This window comes from Fusarium poae, chromosome 2 (genome assembly GCF_019609905.1).
Source record: "Fusarium poae strain DAOMC 252244 chromosome 2, whole genome shotgun sequence".
Taxonomy (NCBI): Eukaryota; Fungi; Ascomycota; class Sordariomycetes; order Hypocreales; family Nectriaceae; genus Fusarium; species Fusarium poae.
Window position 1 is genome coordinate 8408375 of NC_058400.1, and position 24069 is coordinate 8432443.

General features: G+C 48.6%; 9 protein-coding genes across 9 annotated transcripts; 5 read left to right on the plus strand and 4 right to left on the minus strand.

Annotated features, from left to right (window-relative positions):
• Window positions 1–973: 973 nt before the first annotated feature.
• FPOAC1_006869 (uncharacterized protein) lies at window positions 974–2816 on the plus strand (the record flags this gene model as incomplete). The annotated part of the gene is made up of 4 exons (XM_044851342.1): window positions 974–1876; window positions 1946–2108; window positions 2160–2732; window positions 2788–2816. 4 exons carry the CDS (start codon window positions 974–976, stop codon window positions 2814–2816), a joined length of 1668 nt encoding a protein of 555 aa, XP_044710054.1.
• Window positions 2817–3665: 849 nt separating this feature from the next.
• On the plus strand, window positions 3666–5119 carry FPOAC1_006870 (uncharacterized protein; the record flags this gene model as incomplete). Its single annotated transcript, XM_044851343.1, has 2 exons — window positions 3666–3758; window positions 4895–5119. The coding sequence occupies 2 exons, from the start codon at window positions 3666–3668 to the stop codon at window positions 5117–5119; spliced, it is 318 nt and encodes a 105-aa protein (XP_044710055.1).
• An 81-nt stretch (window positions 5120–5200) lies between these two features.
• Window positions 5201–6397, minus strand: FPOAC1_006871 (uncharacterized protein; the record flags this gene model as incomplete). The annotated part of the gene is made up of 5 exons (XM_044851344.1): window positions 5201–5359; window positions 5461–5621; window positions 5671–5872; window positions 6000–6027; window positions 6330–6397. The coding sequence occupies 5 exons, from the start codon at window positions 6395–6397 to the stop codon at window positions 5201–5203; spliced, it is 618 nt and encodes a 205-aa protein (XP_044710056.1).
• A 3311-nt stretch (window positions 6398–9708) lies between these two features.
• FPOAC1_006872 (uncharacterized protein) lies at window positions 9709–10896 on the plus strand (the record flags this gene model as incomplete). The annotated part of the gene is made up of 2 exons (XM_044851345.1): window positions 9709–10164; window positions 10213–10896. The coding sequence occupies 2 exons, from the start codon at window positions 9709–9711 to the stop codon at window positions 10894–10896; spliced, it is 1140 nt and encodes a 379-aa protein (XP_044710057.1).
• Window positions 10897–14593: 3697 nt separating this feature from the next.
• Window positions 14594–14915, minus strand: FPOAC1_006873 (uncharacterized protein; the record flags this gene model as incomplete). The annotated part of the gene is made up of 2 exons (XM_044851346.1): window positions 14594–14807; window positions 14863–14915. 2 exons carry the CDS (start codon window positions 14913–14915, stop codon window positions 14594–14596), a joined length of 267 nt encoding a protein of 88 aa, XP_044710058.1.
• A 2270-nt stretch (window positions 14916–17185) lies between these two features.
• On the plus strand, window positions 17186–18044 carry FPOAC1_006874 (uncharacterized protein; the record flags this gene model as incomplete). Its single annotated transcript, XM_044851347.1, has 2 exons — window positions 17186–17355; window positions 17408–18044. 2 exons carry the CDS (start codon window positions 17186–17188, stop codon window positions 18042–18044), a joined length of 807 nt encoding a protein of 268 aa, XP_044710059.1.
• A 114-nt stretch (window positions 18045–18158) lies between these two features.
• On the minus strand, window positions 18159–20664 carry FPOAC1_006875 (uncharacterized protein; the record flags this gene model as incomplete). The annotated part of the gene is made up of 2 exons (XM_044851348.1): window positions 18159–20500; window positions 20559–20664. The coding sequence occupies 2 exons, from the start codon at window positions 20662–20664 to the stop codon at window positions 18159–18161; spliced, it is 2448 nt and encodes an 815-aa protein (XP_044710060.1).
• Window positions 20665–21216: 552 nt separating this feature from the next.
• FPOAC1_006876 (uncharacterized protein) lies at window positions 21217–22924 on the plus strand (the record flags this gene model as incomplete). Its single annotated transcript, XM_044851349.1, has 2 exons — window positions 21217–21903; window positions 21953–22924. The coding sequence occupies 2 exons, from the start codon at window positions 21217–21219 to the stop codon at window positions 22922–22924; spliced, it is 1659 nt and encodes a 552-aa protein (XP_044710061.1).
• A 228-nt stretch (window positions 22925–23152) lies between these two features.
• Window positions 23153–23869, minus strand: FPOAC1_006877 (uncharacterized protein; the record flags this gene model as incomplete). The annotated part of the gene is made up of 2 exons (XM_044851350.1): window positions 23153–23469; window positions 23527–23869. The coding sequence occupies 2 exons, from the start codon at window positions 23867–23869 to the stop codon at window positions 23153–23155; spliced, it is 660 nt and encodes a 219-aa protein (XP_044710062.1).
• Between the last annotated feature and the right edge of the window lie 200 nt (window positions 23870–24069).

Genomic DNA, 24069 nt, shown 5'->3' on the forward strand with positions numbered 1-24069 from the left:
GCGCATACATATTACACATCGAGAGCTTTATAGAGCATAGAAAGATCATGCGAGGAACATAAGGACAAACAAAGCTCATCATATACGAAAGATAAGATTAGGTGTCACATTTATACACCCGATGGAAGCGAGGGAGAACTTGTTGGGTTTCAACATAGGTGGTTAAAGCCACGCTACACATCCATATTTCCAACTAGAGATAGACCATCAGACTCAATAGAAATGTTGGATGGGCCGAATTTTCCAATTGCGAGTCACAAATATTACAAATTCATTATGAAGTGCCAGAAAACCTGTTAGGCATAGTTCTGGCTCGTTGCTAGGTAGAAGGTTTTCAGAACCTTGATCGATTTTAGGCCTGACCGTTGGAAAGGAGAGTGTAGATTGGACCCCTATTTTTATGCAACTTGTTTCGTAAGGGTCTTTGGGATTACAGCAGTTCTTGTGATGAGTAATTGGTGTACCTTAGTACTTGGAAAGAACACAGGCGACTAATCCACTGCTTCTGTATATCAAACAAAGATTCTCAATACAAGCCCCCATTCCATCTCTTTATTCATGCCTTCTCTGAGTTTGGTCCAGTCCTGTCGAATTGATCCGTGCCCCTGCATGAGCACCTAGCGGGCGATTCCAGCACCAAGGACCAGATTTCACAAGGGGCATTTGCACCAATCCTAGCGCCTATCATGCTGGAAGTGACGCTAATCCCTTTGGTCCTTACTTATCTGGGGGAAGGACAGACAACCATCCTTAAGCTATAGATCCTATTACAAGGAGACAGCACCTCTTTACAACTTTCAACAACCAGCATCTTATCTTTCGATTCTACAGTCAATCGTTTTCTTTGTGACCCTTTAATATCGCCATCCTATAATTTTCCAATTCCACGCATACGTACGAACGAATCGAATTAATAGGTCTTCTCCTGGGAGAAGATGTGCACGCAACATCCCTTTGCTGCTCCCCTTCAACAATGACGCACGCCAGGAACAATGGCTCCCCGAACCCACACGGCGAGGACCGCGGTCTTTTGAGCCATGGACCCGACTACGACGACGACTACTTTGGCCTAGGCGTAGATGATCACAGCGGTAGCGGCAGTGGAAGCGCGAGCGCAGACTTGGGAAAGGCTTCGGGGGGCAAGACTGACAGCAATGGCCAACCTCGAACACCCGGCCGCGTGCGCTTCGACCTAACGCCCGAGATCGTGCCAGTCAGCAATGGACAGTCCTTTGGCGGCTTCAGAGATGACGACGGTAGCGAGAGACGGTCCTCGGACGATGCATACTTTGACATCGAGGAGGCGACGAGTCCGGCGCGGGCGCATCGTACGCCTCTCCTGACAGACATGGAAGCGCCAAGCGTGACGCTCGCCAACTCAATGGGCGATCCTTCCGAACAAGCAGAACACGAGATGAACCGTCCCAAGTCAGGACTCAAGTCAGCCTTTATGAACATGGCCAACTCCATCATTGGCGCGGGTATTATCGGCCAACCGTACGCTGTGCGCCAGGCCGGTCTCGTCGGCGGCATCCTGTTGCTAGTAGGTCTGACAGTTGTGGTAGACTGGACTATTTGCTTGATTGTCATCAACAGCAAGCTCAGCGGGACGAGTCACTTCCAGGGAACGGTTGAGCACTGCTTCGGACAGTCCGGGTTGATCGCCATTAGCGTTGCGCAGTGGGTGTTTGCGTTTGGCGGGATGGTCGCGTACGGCGTTATTGTTGGCGATACGATTCCTCATGTGTTGGTCGCTGTGTGGCCCAACTTGGCAGAGGTGCCTGTGATAGGGCTTCTGGCGAATCGACAGGTTGCAATTGCGGTATTCGTGATGGGTATTGGATACCCCTTGACGCTTTATCGGGACATTTCAAAGGTGAGAGTTCCACAAGCAGATACACATGTGCTCTGACTGGAAAAAAGCATATACTAATGACATATGTAGTTGGCCAAAGCGAGTACGTTTGCGCTTGTTGGTATGGTGGTTATTGTCTTTACCATTCTGGTGCAAGGCATCGTAGCTCCTGCGTCAGAGCGAGGCTCCTTCAGTCCTTCTCTGCTCCTATTCAACGGTGGCTTCTTCCAGGCCATTGGTGTTATTTCATTTGGTATGTTTATGCGCAACCTCGAACTCATATAGAGGCTTACTGATTTTGCAGCCTTTGTCTGCCATCACAATTCGCTACTCATCTACGGATCTCTAAAGACACCTACCATCGACAACTTTTCTCGTGTCACTCATTACTCGACTGGTATATCAATGGTGTTCTGTCTCGTCCTTGCTCTAGGTGGCTTCCTCACATTTGGTGACAAGACTCTGGGCAATGTTCTCAACAACTTTCCTGCTGACAACACCATGGTCAACATTGCGCGTCTTTGCTTTGGCCTCAACATGCTCACCACACTACCTCTGGAGGCATTTGTCTGCCGTGAAGTGATGTTGACGTACTTCTTCCCCGATGAGCCGTTCAACATGAATCGCCACTTGCTCTTCAGCACGAGTCTAGTCGTGTCGGCCCTTGTGTTGAGTTTGGTGACATGTGATCTCGGTGCTGTGTTTGAACTTGTGGGAGCAACGAGTGCAGTGGCTATGGCGTACATCCTGCCCCCATTGTGCTACATCAAGTTGACGACTCGAAGTTGGCGGACATACATGGCTGGTGGGGTGGTGGCATTTGGCATAGTCGTCATGGTCATTAGTGTGATCCAGGCGGTGCAAAAGATGGTCAACAGTAAGTTCTCAATTCTATAAGATATCGCCGGATACATGCTAACGAGCTCTTACAGGCAAAGATGGACCGACGCAATGTGCATAAGCTTATGATCGCTCTGCCTGCTTTACCTTTATTGATATACCATTATAACATACCTAACGAAGCATCAACACACATAGACAAACTTGCTTGGAATAACACCAGACATGTAAGATATTAAGCGGCGACGCAAAGCATACGCGACTGCGAGGAAAACTTCCGCTTAAGAGGCGTATTGATTACATATAAAAGGCGGATGATGATTTAGTTGAATATTTGAGCAAGACATGTCGAAGAAAACTCAGGTAGTATGCATTTTGGATTCGTATGCTGGGAGTTGTTGGCATGGCATGATACAAGGTCTGAATTATAGACAGTTCCAATGTTTTTTGAACAAGCACATGTTCAAACTAGGTTATACTATTTGATGGTGCTAGTGAGGTCAAGCTATGATATCATAAGACACTGTAGCCCTCTGCGAGCAGAGAATACGACTCTTCAAGTCAACTATTCCCAACCAATGTCTTATCCTATCGAGTTTTTCTTATCATATCAACGTCTCCATCCATCGTCAGCACAATGAGCTGTTTCTCACACGATCCCCACCTATATCCATCTCACCATGACCCAAGACCCTTTAAACTTCTTTATCAAGATGGGGTGGGCATGACTATGTGTGTCACGGGCGAATCGCATGAGGGGGTAAAACAAAGCAACAACCCGCTATTTGCGCCAGGGAACCCCGCTTTGGGAAAGTGTCAAGGGAAATCTGGTGTGAGGGAAGGATGAAGTTGATGGATAGTATATATAATCTGAACTTTCCCCTCTTCTTCGTTTTCTAGTGCTCCAGTTTATACACAAACCTCAACACAGCTTCAACTCTTACACACATCTCTTGATATCAACGCCAAGATGGAGCCTCTCGTCAACTACAACCACAACACTTGCCCCAAGTGTAGCGCCACCATTGAGGGTGCCGGCAAGACCTGCGGCAGCTGCGGTGCTGTATGTTTTATAATCGCATTTCTTCTCAATCTTTACTGACATTCCATTCTATAGCACTGCCCTGTCTAACTTTCAACAAAGAAATGCACGACGACATGATGAGACAAGACGAGACGAGTTGAGATATTGGGTGTTAGGGATGCATACAACGGAGTGTGGTTGGCCATGTTGTGACGAGGTCGCTCTTTGATAGCGTCACTCTCTTTTATTTGGGCGGCGGTTGATGGTTTAACCTATTGCGCTGGGTAGTATTGTGTAGCAGAGATTAAGCTCGCTCTTTTATTCGACCTTGTTTTGCCATGAGGAATCAAGACTGATACTCGCCTCAATCTATCTGCATGAAGCAGCTTCCTTCGTGAATGCCTCTTTGCGTAAGCTGTCTTGGCTCCCACACTGGGTGAACAATATCTGACCCCCATGCTCGTTGATTGATGGGATTACATCACCCGTATCACAACTACCGAAATAGGTTCAGGCGTCGATCAGAGGGTCTAGCATGGGATAGGGGGGGCCACATGACTGACATTGGCACGTGGATGAATATGCCTGAAGCTTGAGGTCAACGTTGGATACTACAGACGCCTCAACTCGAAGCTAGTAATCACTTGTGTAACCTGATAGCTTGTATCATGTACCCCAATGAGCTTAATGCAACCAAGTCATTTTCACCAAAGAAGCATCGCATCACGGATAAAGTAGACAGAATATACAAAAAATCAAGAGATTAAACAGGCAGGCCCTACGCAATAGATGTCCCATCTCCATGGTCTAAGTAACGGTCTCGAGGCTCCAAGAGAAAAAACGAAAAGATTTATGGCCTGACTCGACTTGGTTCCCCCAGCCGAGTCCCATATCCACACATAAGCAGACGCAAACGCTCTCGCCGTAACCAGTCCACAGAGTCTCTCCTGGCCACCTGTAACATCTCCCGAGTGATTCCTCGTCCATCAGCCTGCACTGACAGACTCGGCAGGAGAGCAAGGAACGAGAGTCACTCCTCCTCCTTCTCAAAAGCCCCCAACAAAAAAAGACATCTGGCCCACCTCCCCATAAGCGGCAAGCACATACATAAAACAAAGGTCCCGCTCGCCTGCCAGTGGTGATAATAAAAAAGATGAGGTATCTGTCGATAATAGCAACCCCCCTGCGAGATTCAGGAGGTCCAAGAAACCATGGGCTTCCACCGACTAGAAAACCATCAATCCAGCGAGAAAGGTCGGCGCGTAGGCCGATGGACCAGACATGAGCGAGACGATATCAAACTCCAGATTCCGAGAAAACCGATGCATGCCGACAGCCCTGGCCTTCTTGGCCGCCACGGGCCCGTTTCATCCGAACTGCCGGGGCCAAGTGGAGGTTGAACTGTGACAAAGGATTACAACGCAGAGTCAAGCCACGGTACGTGTGCGTGGGCTGCGTTCAAAGGGCTTCGATGGCGCCCTTTACAGGACAAGACACTTCTTGTGAGACTTGCTTCGGGTGCTGCGCGACAGCAGAGCAGCGCGAGTAGCGTGCTCGAACACTTCGCGGACACCCTCGTTGGTCTTGGCTGAGCACTCAAGGTACTTGTAAGCAGAGATCTTCTTGCGGATCTCCTCACCCTATTGATGATTGTTAGCATGTATATATGTGAGGTTTGGCAAGCAACCAATCAGGTTCAATGAACTCAAAACAGGTGCTTTGCCAGGGCAAGATATCGTACCTCCTCAGGTGAGACGGGCTTCTGGCTGGTCTTTCGGAGTTCCTCGATGATCTTCTGGTCGTATCGCAAATCCTTCTTGCAGCCGACAAGGATGATAGGAAGACCCTGGCAGAAGTGCAGAACCTCAGAGATCCACTGTAAGAGAGCACGTGTCAGCAAGGCTGTGTGGATGTCATTTGGCAACAAGCCATTCAGCAGTGGGGGTTGGACCAACCTTCTCCTGGACGTTGTCGAGGGAGTCGGGAGAGTCAACAGCGAAGCAGATCAGGATAACGTGGGAGTCGGGGTAAGAAAGAGGTCGGAGACGGTCGTAATCTTCCTGACCAGCAGTATCCCATAGGGCGAGCTCGACGTGCTTGCCATCAACCTCGACATCGGCGACATAGTTCTCGAAGACGGTGGGAACGTAGACCTGGGGTAGAATTGTTAGTACGACGTTTATTGTTATTGTTGACTCTCGTCAGAGATAAGCGCCTCTCGTAACGCCGCGTGGCAGTGCGATGACGGGAAGACATCAACGGTGTAAAGTCAATGCTTACCTCGGGGAAAGTGCCCTTGGAGAAAACACTATACAATTGATTAGCGACAAGTTGATGATTTGGTTGTGATGATTGTGATGATGATAATAAGAAACGGCAGAAAATGGCAAGTGAATCAAGGGGCATCTGCGTCTATCACGATAATGATAGAGCTGATTGCGTCCAACAATGCGAAGCGCTCAAGCGAACAAGATGCCAGGAACAATTATCGCATTGCTTTTCTGGCGTAGCCCTGAACTGGTTGAAGCACCGAGTAGAGTCGACGCGGTGATGGACAGGAACACGACACGGGATGGGCGAGTATCTTTTGGTGAAAGAAGGCCAACTCACATCAACAAACAGGTTTTACCACAAGCACCATCGCCGACAATGACGAGCTTTCGGCGGATCTCAGCCATGGTTATTGATTAGAAGTGTTTTTTGGGTGAAGAAGTTGTGAGAAATGCGAATTTGCTGGCGTAGAATGCGAGCTTGAGCTTGAGTTGAGCTTGGGAGATGGATGGTGCAGGTTGTGAGTTTCGCGGAGAGCGGCGGCTGCGGGTCGATGGGGATGGGATAAAGAGGAGAGTGGACGCGGCAAGGCAAGAGAGAGAGACAGCGAGCAGAAGGGGGTTTGGTTTTTGGGTGAAATAGGCTTGGGCTTGGTTTTTTTCCAGGACCCGAACAGTTACTGGACAGGACTGGCTGGATAGGACAACGGGCAAGCACAGGTCAACAGGCAGCCAGGGCAGGTCAACAGGACTAGAGGTACCTCTTAATACGATGTGATGTGCACCAGAAACCAGGTACCAGGTGTCAGAGGTCCAGAGGTGCTGGGGGTCAAGCAGGGTTGTTGAGGATGATGAAAGCCGGGACGGGCGTTTGTGATTCGCACTGTATTTGATAGGCACTTAGCGGACAATGACAGCTGAAAATAGCCTGCTGGCAGGGCTTGTTTGGTCTATCACCAAAATACCAACGGTGACTGAGGTCAGCATGCAGCGTTTGTCCTAGCTGTCTCACCGTCAGTCTATTCCATCCTTCCTATTCTTTGAGTTAGATCTAATGTAAAGGCTGAGTCAAGTGCTGCTTGGGATTCTGATAAGCCCTCCTAAACATCTCATCTTTGTTCGACTCAGGGATCAAAAGCAACAAAACAAAACAGCCCTGTCAATGTTTACAACAAACCAGGTTGTGAGGTTTTGTTCCATGTTTGAATTTGAGCCTGCCCTGTTGCTGGGGCTGCGAGGAGCTTGCTGGGGTCTCTTTGATATGATGATGAATGTGTTCTTTCCCCTGGGCCTGTCGTCACCTCACTTCCGCATGTACTCTTTCACCGATATTACCACGCAAATGTACCTTCTTTCTTGTCATATTACGCGGAAAAAAGGGTCCACGCCCGTCCTTTCCTGAGGCAGCCAACTGCGTCTCGTGGCCCTGGCATTGGCTGGTGGGTGGCAACAACCGCTAACACCGTCCCCTATTCAGTGAGTGATTAGTGGAGTCCCTTCACAGTGCAGACAGTGTACAGTCCAAAGATCCTAGGGCGGGCTGGGCTATTTCCCTGGCGGGGGAATTAACTGGCCCATTTTATCTTACCGAGAGTGCTCCGCCATGGAAACTTTCAGTGGCAGCTTTTGGCGTCCAATCCATCTGCAGTTGCTTCCATCTCCTGCATAACGTGGAAGTTAAGTTAGCTTACCTTAGTACTTGAATTGCTCTGACCTCCCAAGGTTGCGTCGTGTTGCGTCGTCTTCCATTTGCATGAGTCTGAAACGACTCGGATAGAGAGAGTGAGCAATGCCAGTGACAATGATGACGAGATGAGATAAGGGTCTGCCTACTATAATACTCAAATTGAACCAGTCACTGGTCTTAGATGACGGAGAGTATTAAAGGGCCAAGAGTAACGGGGCCGTTGGTCGAACCGTTTTCATTTAACTGGGAGACTGATATGGCAACCCAGTGAGAGAGATGCTCTTTCACAAAAGCTTGAGTTAGATCTTTGACTCTTTCCCCGTTCATCTTCCACCGCTAAACGCCATCATTATTCACAGCTATCACGTTTTTGTACTATTTCTATCGGTCTGACGTGCACGCCGGTCCTCAACCCACCAATAAAGTCTGACTTTAGAACTGTTGCTGTTGGCTTTAAACTTGACTTGAATTGTATCATCTTATCCAGACGATGGAACGCTTTAGGCTCCATAGCTCCGAGGCTGAAACCGTGGCTCGGCTTGTCATATGAACAGGACGAAACTAATAAACAACATTCAGTCACCAGCCTCACCACCCCATGGTCACAATTTGATTTCTAGGCCGGTGTTCTTCCTTTGGGAGATTTTTGGCTGGGATCTGGCGGCCAACATCAACAATTGTGTCTAGTCATGACTGTAGAATGAGCTTATCCCCCGTAGTCAGCGTTTGATGTTTATCACAAGTCATCTCGGCAAGTTCCACTTAGAATATAAACAATGCCATTCAACATCTTGTGAGTTTGAGTTTTGATATTGAAGGGAGTCTTCTTGATCATACATCCGCTTCGTCATCAATCACGGTCGTCTTTCACCATGCAAAAGTGAAGCTGGCACAAGCTTCCACCCCTGGTCCGTCATGCAATGTACAGCGGAGCTCCGTGCTGAGCTGTGCTGTACATACCATCCCGTGTCTCCGCTTGCTAAGCCAGATACCCAGAACACGGAGCGTCCAGTCATAGAGTTTGTAGCGGACGGAAAAGTCCTACGCTGCCCCATCCCTAGAGATAGGCAGGTAGGACTTTCACTCAACCTCCTTCAAACGTTGAGTGAGCCAAGCCAAGGACCCTGATTGACTTGGATGCACATTCGGATATGCATTGCCTATAATCCCAGATGATGGTAAATTGCCACTTTTGAATCATATGAGACACCCATGATTGACGATGAATCTCTCATACAAGTGTCATCAATCTTTCTTATGATTTATATCAACAAACAAGTGATCCCACGGGCATGCCTTTCAATATCGGTAGGAATGGAACTTTGGAACCTTTGATATACCTAGCATGTGATCTTGTGATATATCCTGCCTGGAGCAGTGCTGAATAGTCAATTAAGGGCTGCACATGCATCATTATCATATGGATGATATCACAACCTGCATATACGTGCTTTGTTGTAATGCATTTCGCTATGTTGAGTTTGGCCACAGTTGCGACAAGATACTGAAAGATACTGAGTTTGAATCGAATATCAGTATGTTGGACGCCGCTAAAAACCAAGACCTAGGGGTGCAGTGAGGAATTGATTGGATACAGGGATGAATTCCTTCGTATATCGATGCAAGTGGTACACTTCTCGACGTAGATTCGGTAGAATGTGTGGGCAATCGCAACAAGACCATGAACTCTGTGAACCTACGCTACTAGACAAACAGAAATGTATGGTATTGAATATCACTTTATAAGTAGATATCGATATAGGGTATGTCGATATCCATCATGGCTTCGCATGTACGACATGAAGCTATCATGAGCATAGTGCGGGGTACAGTGCATTCCAATTACCCGCACTCACACACCAATGCGGCTAATTCCGTTTGATGGTCGAGAATTTCCAGCTCAACCATCCACTCCACAACGAATTATCGTCACGCCTAAAGCGACAACTCGGCGTCGACAGCTTCAACCCGCTCAATGAGCTGCTAGAGCCTGCGAATTCCCTCGATAAATCCCCGCAGCTCATTTTCTGCCATGCAGAAGCTCGCCAAGCGGGTCGCCCAGGCCCAGCGCCAGGCCGGCAAACGAGCTGAAAAGGCCGCCAAAAGCGAACAGACCAACTATAAACTTCGAAACCGACAAGCCATTCGAGCAGCTGTTTCCGAGGTCCGACAGAATCTCCAGGATGCACGTCGTGCTCGACAGGAGGATTGGGAGTTGGGCCCTATCGCCCCCAAGCGTGATCTGGGATTTAATGGTTATGGCATGTTCACCGAGGGCGTACGAACGGATTGGTCCAACTACGGTCTCTACAGCCCTCGACCTGAGATTTTGAGGAAGAGGTGTGCCTGGGCTGGTGGTGTGAAGCAGCTCAACCTTGCTGTTTCTGATCGGGTGGTTATCATGGACGGTCCGGACAAGGGAAAGATTGATCGCATCAAGTCGATCAACCTCCAGGCGGGGCTTGTTACTCTTGAGAGCCACAATCGGGTAAGCCAATCGACTGCACAGGGGCTTCATGAAAGCTAATATGACCAGGCTATCTCTGCAGGCATGTTTGGAAACGATAGTCGCTCTCAGCCTATGCCCCTCTCTATCGATGCTATTCGCCTGGTCTATCCTATCACCAACCCCGAAACCGGAGTCACAAGAGACGTCGTCATTCACGAGCTCAAGGCCATTCCACCAAACATGAAGTCCCCTAACATGACACTCGATCGATGGGAGCACGGATACAAATGGGACCGACTTGTTCCTGGAATCAACGTCGTCATTCCCTGGCCCGAGGTGCAAGTCCCCGAAGCGGAATCATTCGAAGGTGACACTATCCGAGAGACTGTCGAGGAACGAACATTCTACTATAACCTTCTATCTCCACCCATGCCTGAAAATATTATCGACGAACTCCGAAACAAGTTCTCCAAGTTCCGAACACGCCACGAGGACTGGTACGTGCAGCAGAAGGAGACCGAGGCCATGTCGGAGCGGGCCCGCTTGGAGTCTGTCAAGTCTATGCAGACTCCTTTGCAGGAGTTCCACGAGATGCAGCGCGAGAAGCGTGCCGAGGAGGGCGAGCCCGAGCTCAGCGAGGAGATGCTGGAGAAGCTTGGTGCTATTATTGCGCAGCGCAAGGACGCTGCTCTCAAGAAGGCTGGTGTGTCAGAGGTTGCTGCTACAGATGCTTCATTATCCCCATCAACGACAACACCTCCAACTCAATAAATGAAAAAAGTGGACGCTGTGCGGTCGGGGTTTGGATAGTGGATGATGTGCCAAGAGCGGTACGAATAACGTGTAATTATATCTGGGCAACAATGTACATCATGAGGCGTAAAATAGACGCATTTTCCTGTCTCTTCATTGACAAGATTTCCTGTTCGAGTCGTGTATATGGCAAGCCATGATTCCTAATCGTCATGTTGAATGAGCCAGGTTGATTCAGGGGTCACCTTTCTTGGTTGCATGGGACTGATCACTATCAAGGCTTCAACCAGCACTATGTGAGAGAACTAGTCACTTTGGCACTGAGATTGGGCTGACTGAAGTCTGCTCCAGTTGTCTGTCTGCGCACATGTGAAACGGTCATTCGGACGGAGGTACGCTTGCATCTTATTGAGGTACAAAAGCGATGGAGTAAGAAGATCTATGGAATCGAATGCTGCCACCCAATGTACATATAGTTTGATCCCCTAAAGAAAGTGATCTATAGTTTTGGGTTCCTTGGCCCTGAATAACCAGCTCCCCTTTGTGATGACTGCTTATCCTCAACCATGGCCCTCATGAGTAGGCGATCCTAAAGTGGTGTAGTATCATGAATGTAGTAAGCCATCATGGGCGCCTCGACTTTGGTTCTGCAAAACTGTTAGAGTTGTGGTAAGCTATAAGGCAGAGTGTCACCTTACTGTGTGGTATCTCCCGTGGTAGTAGTGGGAGCCTGGCTTGAGTTGGACGGCATAATGCAAGAGAGTGGCGTAAGTGGATTAAGAGGATAAGAAAGCACGGCTGACAGTATAGTTTAAGGAGCGTAGTAGAAGAAACATAAAGTAGGATGATGAGTTGCAAGGCAATAGTTTTACACCATGAGAAGTCTGATAACTTGTGCCGTGTCTCGAGAAGGTCATGGCGGATACATATAGGAATCACCGAACAGAATCGACAACCCAATATCTTTTATACGAGCTCGAGACAGTTGGGTCTGTAATGAAAGATTAGTTCCTCATATCGAATCTTTTCATGAAGGCCTCAACTCTTCACCCACCATCTAACATTCCGGGCAACGATACGCCCGCAGGTCAAGACACAGCCCAACTTGACCGGTGATCCCGACTTCAACCTCCATAGCAGTAGAAGTGCGACTCTCAGATAATTGTAGAATCAAGATCGAGACTCGGTCAGTAGCCAAAGTAAAAGGCGGTGATAACATCCATCTTTACACCGAAGGAAAATATTGCCGTTTGACGTATGCAGAGCAGAACGCATGCAGTTATGTGTTGGTGTGTAACCAGGGACCTGGCCCTTTGAGACTTCCACCTCCCCTTTTAGGAAGATGGGCAGATTGAAGCTCCCCGCGTTGCGTACCTTGAACAAGCAACGATATCCGAGGACGTTGTGTTACAAAGACAGAGAGACACAACCAACATGTAAGCCAATAAACCTCAGCCCACCATTACATGTCCGCATCTGCATTTTAGTCCCGCTGAAGATTATTAGAGAAGCGGTGAGGTGGTAGATACCTGGGAAATTTTGTCCTTGTTGGGTTCGATGATGATATATATCACTTTGGATGCAGCATCTACCCTCCACGTGCTTATGCAACCAAAGCTCTCGCAGCGGATCCAACGATACGAAACTAGATTCTGCACAGCTTGCATAGGTCTCGCCTTGCTGACGTGCTGGAATTGACTTTGCTTAAGCGGAGAAAAGAGTGAAGAAAGGGAAATAACGATATTGGATGAGGCTCTTCTGAATGCCGCGGCTCAGCCTCGTCCGCAAAACAACACTTTAGGAACGTTTTGAGGCCACCCATTTCCCCAACTCGTAGCGGTGAGCAGTTGAATATGATAAATTTTGACGTGAGGCTAATTAACAGAAAAGTCTCAGGTTGGGTGACACAGCCTTGAACAACCGATGCTATCCTCGCCTTTCCTCCCTACGAGTTGTTACTGATGCCTTACACCGTTGACTTCCTAGGAAGTCAGCCATCACGGACATGAAGCAATGTACAGGCAGCACTGACCGAATGCATTTGCATGAGGCTATATCTACATCCGACACAGTAAGATAGTCAAAAAGCAGGGTCTCATCCGATTTGGCTAGAGACACTTGAAGTTAATTGAAAGCGTTGCCCCTACTCCCATCATCTCGGCTATACCACACGAATATTAGTCAGAAGCATATTTTGAATCATAAGTCATAAATAATTATGTGCGTAATTCAAGGGGAGACGCTGTAATATTACGGTGAGACGGTCATTAATATGTCTGTATTACAAGTCAAATTTGACAGAACTTGATGTATTGTAATCAAAGAGCACACACTTAACTTTGTGCACGAGTACAACAATGCATAGAAAAATCATGAAAGAGATATTGGTAACGTGACATGGGATATTGAAATACTTGGAGCTACTCTGTGCATGGTATGTGCCATCGCATATGCATCCAAGGCTCTCAACTACTATTACCGCCGACCTGTATGACCATGTATCCAGACTGATAGGCATAAATCAGTCATAGAAGGTGCTATCAAGCTGAAAGAAAAGTATAAACGAAAAATGCAGAATTTTTACATAACACCAGCAACTAAGGCACTCTTTAAAGCTTACTCTGATTCAGAGTTGTGTCCCGTTGTGGTACACCAATACCAAGACCAGCAGAGAACGTGGGGGCATATAGCTCTTCTATGCAAAGCTGAATCTGAGTAAGACGATCCTGAAGGGTGGCTGTATCGTAGATGAATCGATTGAGCATGAAGCCCGTATCAGAGGACCTGATAGCGACGAGTTAGCTTGTGAGCAGCTGTGCCACTCTGGGTTCACTTGCTCGTCATGACATTTGTTACAATTAAAAGAAGGAGGCATGTCTACTTGAGACATTCTGTATATAATAGTTGTAGTATAATAAACGAGGGATGAAATGGCACACAGTGACAGGACTAATTGTACTTAGTGTGCTTTAAGTCTGTGCGATGGCAGGTAGGATCAATAAGAGTTCGGGAAGGAAATACGGAAAATGGATACAACTAGGTGAGAAATAGGCCGCACTTATGTGGCAGAGGAATTCCAGTAATGCTAATGTCGAGGGAGGACGCCGACTTTATATATGTGACAGCTCCGGACTCCCAGGTTCTCAGGCGGACTACGGATCGGCCTGAGATATGGACTGCAAAATCCCTCAAAGGTATCAAAGTAAGCCCGCAAGACAAGGGCACACCGGTTCCAGGCTACAAAGACAATACCGAGCGCTTAGAAATGAGGGGGTTAACCAACTGTTTGAGCGGATCGGCCTCGGATGTGTGGATACCCACCATCTTCCGTGTGATTCGGGGAAGAGTGGGTCTTCCGAACGGAGCTCCGGTGACATATCCGGCATGTTCTGCTTTAAGCATTGGACAAGGTACTTTGTTAAATACGTAAGGAGGGCTGAGTAAAATGACAGGAGATTAGCTAATGAAAAGTCCTGCTCACCAATAACTAAGTTGCACGCAGTTCCAGACGACTTAACGATATTTACCATCAACTACAGAGCATATTCATCAGGGATCAAGAATGATTTGAGTGTTTGTATGGAATACGATAATGAAGGCGGATATATGTGAATGAGGAGAAACTGGGCTCCTCCCTCTATTTCCAAGTCCGTCATAACCGAGTGTTAAGTGCAGCCATCCATCTCAGCGCTTATATACACTTTGTGATCCTCTCTTACAATCGGCTAAGAATGGAAGAAGAAGTCCCCATGATCAAGTCAAAATCAATAATCTGATCCTCCAAAACTTGGAGTCTGGTATCACCCGCGACAGTATCATCAACGGTTCCTGGTGGGTTGGTGGTAGCTGCGGCTCCATTGAGGAGTCGCTCCTGAATGGAAGAGTTGTCGTAGATATGCACATTAAGCATTAAACTGCGAGGCTCGGGTCTATGGAGATTTCAATAAGTCAGTTTGCGAAGACCAGAAAGATGTCGTCACTGACTGCTTCTGACCGCCCGCCTGGGCCACCTGAGTAGGCAAGTTGGTAGAGTCCATGGTTGGCTAATACGCAACGCAACGCAGTGTCTCGGGATATGTGAACGTATGTATTATAGTAATAAGTTTCTTAATGCTTTAGACAGCTTTGTAAATAGTAGGTACTAAGCTTTCACACTCTCAAGCCCAAAATGACGAGTTGTGAATGATCAAAGAGGTTGGACAGTAAAGTCTGGAGATTCATTTTGTGAAAAAGTCGGGCTCTTCAGAATGGACTCGGCATTATATATCTTTGCGGGAAAGAACAGAAACAAAGTAAAATTACAAAAGCCTTCTCTGCCCTGGCAGGGATCGGACGCCGCGACGACGCTGAATGGTTGACATGGGAAAAGACGAGCTCCTGCAGATATCGAGATCATATGCTACATGCTGCATATGAGTTCCGATGAGATCTATCATATTTCAAGATCCAGCCCAAGCGGCTGTGAAAAACCACTTTTTAGGGCGTGTGGCCAAGAACTGGCGGGAGAGATCGCCTCAAAGAGAGAAGAGGGACTTTAGAATCCTCCGATCGAGTACGCACGACAGGGGTGCAGGCGAGAGACAACAGCTTAAGCTCCGCTGATACCGGGCGGCAATGACATGGAATAGGGCGTCTCATAAAGTCGATATACGCCAAAGTCACCTTTTAGATTGATCATACGACACTGCAGGCGATAAATAATCCAAAATGCAAGTGCTGTATTGGGCTAAACCGATCTGCTGTGTGGTGTTGAAAGATGAGAGATGTGCCGCGCTCAATATGATTGGACACCGTTTCATGCATTATCGGTACTTGAGACACTAGATAGATCTAGGAACGGGCACCAGGAAGGCGGATTGGCCATTGAGCTTGAAGACAGACCGAGTAAGGATACAAGTCTAGACCGTGTCGTAATATCAACGGTGAATGATAGTTCAGTTCCACGAGCTGCAAGGCAAATGTTGTGTAACGCTCTATGAGCTGTTCAACTGACCGTCTAGGACAAAATAATTCCTGGATCATCGTAATCAGATCAATTACTTTACCTAGCTTAGCATAGGACTTGCCGGTGCCAAGGGAGGGACACTTGTTAGTGTCTGTATTGTAAATCTCAATCTTCATCGGGTACTTCACCAAAAAAATACGAGAACTGACAGATATACGTGGCCAAAGAGAAACCTCGCGTAGCGATATCATCATATCTCATCATTTCTCACATTATGTCGGTTACAGGTTCTCTGCGCCCGATCAGACCACTGCGAGAACATAAATTAAACCACACAACAGGATTAACGCAGTTGTCTCACTCACACCTTAGGCCACTCACACTTTTGGGCCACTCACACCACTTATTTTAAGCGATGGACATATTGCTGGATCTCAACAAGCGGGAGGCTGCATCTGAGTTATAACGATCTACCGCCCTTGTGCGAGGCTAACATGCAAACCTCTCCCCATTGCTCACCTCACAATTGAGCTCTCAGCATTGATCGAGGCTTGCATGTCTGCTTTTCTGTGACAGCATGTTTCTACGCTTTTGTGCGATCCGGAAAGCCTTCCGTCATAACCGCCTGCCACGAAGGATTTATTTTTTGTGTTACGTTCCTAACTTGGTCTTGGCCATGACAATGCGGTGCCAAGGTTGTACAAGACTGTTGGGTTCAGGCGGGTTTTCTCTATATGTGCCGTGCCAGCAAATGACGGAGTATTCTGTCCGACGTAAAGAGGAGCAGCTGACCAGCTTTGCTATTTTTCTCATAGAAGTTATTACAGCAAGGGTGCTTGTTATAGGTGCTGAGGTGTTCGTTAAGAGAGAGAAAATGTGGCTGAAACAAGATCAGCAATGATAGGTGCATCACTCGCTATTAACTCCTCAATCAGAACGAAACTCGACAGATCTAGTGCCACATTATGGAGTCTGTCAAAGCACTACATGATAAGCTCTTTGTTACTCAATATGTAGTAATTGTGTTCAGGAGCCGTTGAGTAGGTATTTCCGAGTACCCTGGATATCAGTGTAAGTCGAACCCCACTTTTCCCGGCGCCTTAACCGCCCGCTCGCGCCGCCGGCCGCCGGAGGTTTTGTTTTTAGCCAAGTCCCACCCAGAATTGCTACTTGCTACTTGCTGCTTGCCCCTCGACCCCTCCCCCACGTAAGTCCCTTGCGTCTAGAGCTTGACCTGTCAAACTGATAAGGGCAACTTTCCAACGTCTTATCAAAAGCTTCTTTCCCCTCCTTCAATTCCCGCGATTGAGCTCACAACAGCTATTCTTTCTCTTCAGATAGAACACATTTATTCCATTCAATATGTCGCACTCTCACGACGGACAATCTCATTCTCATGATGGTTTCAATGCGCAGGAGCATGGCCACTCGCATGAGATCCTCGATGGACCTGGTAGCTTCCTAGGTCGCGAGATGCCCATCGTTGAGGGACGAGAGTGGTCAGAGCGAGCCTTTACAATTGGAATTGGAGGGTAAGGCCAACCTTTAACCTAATTGCCTACGGTATTGATTAACACCCAACAGTCCCGTTGGCTCCGGAAAGACAGCTCTCATGCTCGCCCTCTCCCTCGCTCTCCGAAAGGAATATTCCCTCGCAGCTGTCACAAACGACATCTTCACCCGTGAAGACGCAGAGTTCCTTACCCGAAACAAGGCCCTCCCCCCTTCTCGTATCCGCGCCATTGAGACTGGTGGATGCCCTCACGCCGCTGTCCGAGAGGATATTTCTCAGAACCTTGCTGCGCTGGAAGACTTGCACCGCGAGTTCGATACCGATTTGCTCCTTATTGAGTCGGGAGGTGATAACCTTGCAGCGAACTACAGCCGCGAGCTGGCTGATTTCATCATCTACGTTATCGATGTCAGTGGTGGCGACAAGATCCCCAGAAAGGGTGGTCCTGGTATCACCCAGAGTGACCTGCTGGTCGTGAACAAGACCGACCTGGCAGAGCTTATTGGCGCCGACCTGGGCGTTATGGAGAGGGATGCCAGAAAGATTCGAGAGGGGGGGCCTACGGTCTTTGCGCAGGTCAAGAAGGACGTTGGTGTAGACCACATCATCAACTTGATCAAGAGCGCATGGAAGGCCAGTGGCGCCGAGGAACAGAGACGAAGCAAGGGAGGCCCAAGACCAACAGAGGGTCTTGAGCAGCTAGAATAAGAGTAACATCACATAATCACTAAAAATAAACAACGATATTGAAAACTTTATATAAAAGGGAAAACCAAAAACGCCAACTTTTTAAATCTAAGGTATACCGAGTGTCGTGATAATCTATGCCTGGTCATCCATCATCATATCGCCATCCTCCTGTATCTTGCTAGTAGCAAAATCCAGTAGCGGTCCCTCCACAGGAACAGCGTTTCGTGGCCACACCCGCTTGTACAAACTGACACCAATAGAGTCTTGAGGGTTGATGCGTCCATCGAATGTAGCCTTGAAGTAACCATGTGTACCAAGAGGCTCCTTCATGAAACCGCTGCGTCCTCGCCTGGTCCACAATGGTAGGGCCTTGAACCACTCGACGTCTTCTCTGTTGAAGAACATGTATCGGATGGTGACAATTCTCTTGTTGATATGGTAGGGGTGACCAGTAAGGATGATACGCTTTGCGATGACGCGAGATGTTGAGGGTGGTATGGCAGTTCCTGTGCCGATGAGAGACATGCCAATGTGAGGGCCATCTTCCTCCTCGTTCTTATCAACATCCTCGGCGGTAGTTCGCTTGAAGAATAGTACAGGCACGGCACCCCATGTTAGAGGACCCATGAAAGTCGCAATAGCTGATTGTCCAGGGTGGATGAATCGGCAGTACTTGTGGACATCGTTTGGTGTCTGTCCAGGCTGGGAGTATAAGGGCTTGATCACCATACGGCGAGGTCCACACTGGACGATGAGCTCCTCCTTGGCCTTGATGGACTTGGTAAAGTCGGAGCTAAGGTTGAACAGATAGTTGACAGCAGTCTTCTTGTTCTCGTGTCGCAGAAGAGAGAAGAGAGTCAATGGCTTCTTGGGGTCGTAGGTCTTCTCCTGGATGGGAGAGACGCCCTTGATGTAGATGTGAACCCGGGTTCCAGGCTCAACTCCACCGACCAAGGCCTCTCTTGTGACTTGTGACTTGGAAGATTGGTAGTTGGGAACTTGGAGAAGACGCCTCCACTCCTCAGGCTCATGTGCACGATCCTCAGACTCCTTCCACACACTTGTTCGCAGACTCTTGAGACCACGGTAACGAGCCAGACGCTCGCGGGCCAGAACACCAGGGTGCAATTCAATCTCGTCAGGAAACTCCATATCGTCCTGCTCCTCGGTTCGCTTGCCTTCACGATATTGTTTGAGCTGCTTAAGGTCTTCCTCCTCATCTGGCTCAATCATCATCTCCGACTGGGGATATTCTGAAGGAGCACCCTCTGTGCCTGGCGCAGGGGCGTAACCCTCAATACCATCCTCAGGACGGGCTTGTTCAGCATCCTCATCCGGCATCTCGTAATCCTCCATGTCGGACTCGGAGTCAGAGACGTCCTCCAAATACCAGGCGGACTGGTAATTGGAGGTACCCTTGGGCACTCGCTTCTTAATCTTTCTCGCTTCCTCCTCTTCGTCTGTGAAGTAGTGGTGGTCGTCGAGGAGAACACCCTTCTGCTCGCTGGCACTAGCCTCCATCTCAGCGTCATCAGCGTCCATCATGACCTCCTCAGGGGCCAACTCCACCAACTCGTCACGGTCCGCAGTGGCCTCGTCCAGAACCTTGCCAGCCTCTTCAGGATCAATGGTCATTTCCTCACCCCTCTTCTTGATCTGCTTAGGCAGAGGAGCAGACTCGATCTTCTCAATCTGGAAAGTTCCCCAATCGCCAACCTGGACGAGACGGTCGGCCTTGAGACCCTTTCCACGAACGATACCGGTGATAACTGTGGGCTCGGATTCGGAGTATGCGAACTTGATATCCTCGGCAAGCATCCAACTCCTCTCGTCTCTCCATCGGATACCCTTGGGTGTTGTGTTGCATAATGATCGCATGAGGTTGGCGCATTCCTGTCGGTTCTCGATGCTGTAGAGCTTCTCCTGCTCAGGGTGGAAGTGAGTGATGAAAGATCTGAGAGATCCCAGAACACTCTGTCGCTGCTTCGCGGGCTCGACCTTGTCAAGTCCCTCAACAATAGTGAAGAGAGTGGACATGCCCTGGCTCTCGACACTGCGCAAGATCAACTCTCCAAGTTCATCAACCTCGACACTGGCAGATAGGACGACAATAACGAAATCGGCCACACGGGCGGCATCAAGACAGGCGTTCAAATCTCGCTCGATAGGAATGTACTGAAGCTTTTGCTTGAATCGATCGACCGACACTCGGTAGTTACCGCCTTCAGCGTTGTCTTCGATATCGACACTGTTGTTCAGGTGCTTGATCGTGGCGTTGAGATCGGTGCCAGCGCAAAGAGGAATAAGAGCGACATGTCGAGGAGCGCCATCCTTTCCAGCGAAAACCAGAGTATCCTTGACTTGTTCCTTGTGCTTATTCAAACGAGCCTGCTTAGCCTGGTTGCGTCGGTCGAATTTAGACATGACTTGTTGGTGAGGAGTCTTTCGGTTTCCCTTTTCGTTGGAAACTCTACCTGTCAAAATGTCAGAACCGCGATCATACGATATAATACCCGAAGGGAGAATCCTTACCCTTCGCGCGATCTCTCAACTCATGTTTGGAGGCAGCCCTTGACTTGAAGGACTTGTGTGTGACCTTTGTGGTCGGCCTGTGGGAATGAGCCACTGCGGTAGGCATCTTGCTCTCGCCTCCGGCTTTAAATCGAAATGGTAATGAAGCCAGATTGAGCGACAGAAAAAATATCGAATTTCGTGTGAATTACAGGCAGAATGATGGCAATATCATCGATATTGTAGGCGGTGATGGCGGGGTTAAATCCAAAATATTTTTGTGTTTATCGATAGTGGCGGTTGATGCCTGGACATAAAGAAACCCTCATCAATTAAGTCCTGAGTCGTGTTCGTCTTTACATGAGAAACATGATTAAAATCGCAATCCAGTCGCATATATCTCTATATGGTATCCAATCATATTAATAATATTTATTCCTACCATAGACGTTAATTCTTTACCCAATTCAACCAAACATACTGTTAGTTCGACATGACATTGGCAGTGAGTATAATGATAATTTATTCTGTCACCCAGTAGAGGACCCACACAACCAATAGATTCGACACGATAAGCTGTGAATTTTTTTGTCGATAAGGAAAGTTGTATGCCAATCCATTCTGCCGTCCAGCTTCAAGTTATCTTTTCCCCAAGTGAGCGCGTCCACGATACGAAAATATGGAGGTCGACAGAGTTGATACGACCACTTCCAAAGTGCGCGACAATGGCGCACTTGCCGTTGAAGGCGCCCGAACAGAACTCGTTCCTCGCAGTGAGCGAGAACGTGCTCGTCGAATTCGAGAAGCCCACAAGGCCTACGGTCGAGGCAAGAAGGTCAATCTCAAGGCGATCAAGGACAAGAAGCTTCGAAGCAACATGAAGCGCCTCGAGAGCAAGTACGAAGATGCCACACTCAAGGCCAAGGATGCAGAAATTCTGCTCGAGAACACGTCGGGTTTTCTCGAGGCCGAGGACGAGCTCGAACGAACATACAAGGTCCGACAAGACGATATTACCTCTGGTGTAGCGGTGGGCACTGCGCAGAAGCGATTCGAACTTACTCTGGATCAACTAGGACCCTATCAGTTTGATTACTCGAGGAATGGGCGGGACCTGTTGCTCGGTGGTCGAAAGGGACATGTTGCGACAATGGATTGGCGAGAAGGCAAGCTTGGATGTGAGCTGCAGTTGAACGAGACGATTCGGGACGTGAAGTGGCTACACAACAACCAGTACTTTGCGGTTGCTCAGAAGAAGTACGTCTACATCTACGATCACAATGGCGTGGAACTGCATACCTTGAGGAAACACCAGGAGGTGTCTCACATGGAGTTTCTGCCATACCACTACCTCTTAGCAACAATCGTAAGTACCTACTTTTTCGCGCAAACTTCCTGTTATTAACAAATCTCAGGGCTCTGTCGGTTTCCTCAAATATCAGGATACATCAACTGGTCAATTAGTCGCCGAGATTCCTACCCGATTAGGCCAACCTTGCGCCCTCAAACAAAATCCCTGGAACGCCGTTCTACACGTTGGCCACCAGAACGGAACAGTCACGCTATGGTCACCCAACTCATCAGACCCTCTCGTCAAGCTGCTAGCACACCGAGGACCCGTTCGAGATCTGGCCGTCGACCGTGAAGGTCGATACATGGTCTCAACAGGCCAAGATCAGAAGATGGCAGTTTGGGATCTCAGGATGTTGCGCGAAGTCAACAGTTACTTCACACGTCAACCAGCTTCTTCAGTGGCAATCTCCGATACAGGCTTGACAGCTATTGGCTGGGGTACTCAAACAACTATCTGGAAGGGTCTCTTCGATAAGAACGCCCCTGTCCAAGAAAAGGTTCAGAGCCCTTATATGGCCTGGGGTGGTGAGGGCAAGCGCATCGAGCGCGTACGATGGTGTCCCTTTGAAGATGTTCTCGGTATTGGTCACGACTCTGGCTTCTCTTCCATTATCGTTCCTGGTGCTGGTGAGGCCAACTACGACGCTCTGGAAGTTAACCCATTCGAGACTGCCAAGCAACGACAAGAATCCGAAGTCAAGGGCCTGCTCAACAAGCTACAGCCCGACATGATTGCCCTCGACCCCAACTACATCGGAACCCTGGACTTGCGATCCGAGAAGCAGCGTCGTGCCGAGAAGGACCTCGACGCTCCTGCTGCAGACATCGCCGAGGAGATCCGCAAGCGAGCAAGAGGCAAGAATGGTGCGCTCAAGAAGTACCTGCGCAAGCAGCGAAAGAAGAACATTATCGACGAGAAGAGAATGCACGTGGACGAAATTTGGAACGAGCAGCAGGCCAAGAAGAACAAGAAGGAGCTCGAGGCCGAGGCGGATCTGGGACCGGCGTTGTCAAGGTTTGCCAAAAAGGAGTAATAGACTTTCATATAGAAATGCGAATGCGAATGCGAATAATACCCTTTATCACAGAAAACACGATTCTTACAAGTGGAAAAGTGCTGCCTTTTCTTTATTCTATCAGAGCCTCGCTTGAACGTCTATAATTGTAGTACTTTTAAGAATCCGGTCCCAAATTTCGTAATGCCATGCATGTCTTCGTATGTGTACACCCCCAAAATCCGACGCATCTATTCGTTCCATTGTTTAGAGCAGCTTCAGTCCACCAGTGACTTGGTCGACAAGGCTGCGAGGAGCAGGTCCAACGCCCAGCACCGTCATGCTACCTGCCTCGATCTGTGTTCGGCCAGCATCCTGGATCACCTCGGCAGTCAAACCCAGAGAGCGGGCCTTGCGTCGAAGCTCAAGAATTTCGTCCTGGCTCTTGACTTGAACAGCAATCTTGGCTTGACCGAGACGCTCCCATCGCTTGAGGATCTGGGCTTGGGGAGAGTTGGCGGGGGCGCGGACGAGGGACTTGTAGCAGGCGAGGGTAGCGTGGGAGCATTGAGCAGCGATTTTACCTATGAAAGTTTATGGTTAGCTTTTTTCGTCGAATTCAAGAAACATGCCCAACATACCCTTTGTCATGCCGAGATCTGTTCGCACAACAAGAACAAGCTTGCACTCCTCGCCGTTATCCTTAACAACAGGCTCCTTCTTCTCCTCGGCAGCCTTCAAGCCCTGCTTGCGATCGGCGTCAGGGCCGTTGGCCCAGTTGGGTGCATGGTCGAGCACAGTATCGTCTTCGTCGACGTCGCTCTCGTCACTCTCGACAGGATCGTGCAGGGCGCGCCGACGCTCTTCGACTAGGGAAGGCGAGATTAGGTAACCACGGATGGTATAGATACCGAAAGCGTAGCCTGTGAGAAGGGCCACGACGGCCGTGGAGATGATTACTCCTGTTTGCTCGCCTTGATTCATGGTGATTGAAAAAGAATGTAGCGAATAGAATTGAGTTGAAAGGCTGGTTTAGCTTGTGATACTGTTTGGTGGTTTTTGGTGATGGAGCTAGGTTGGTTACATCACGTGGGGCAACTATGACTATGACTCTGAACGAAAACCTCAAGAACGTTTCAGTTTGTATCATGACCATGTTTCGAAGAAGGTGGAATTACTTGCTT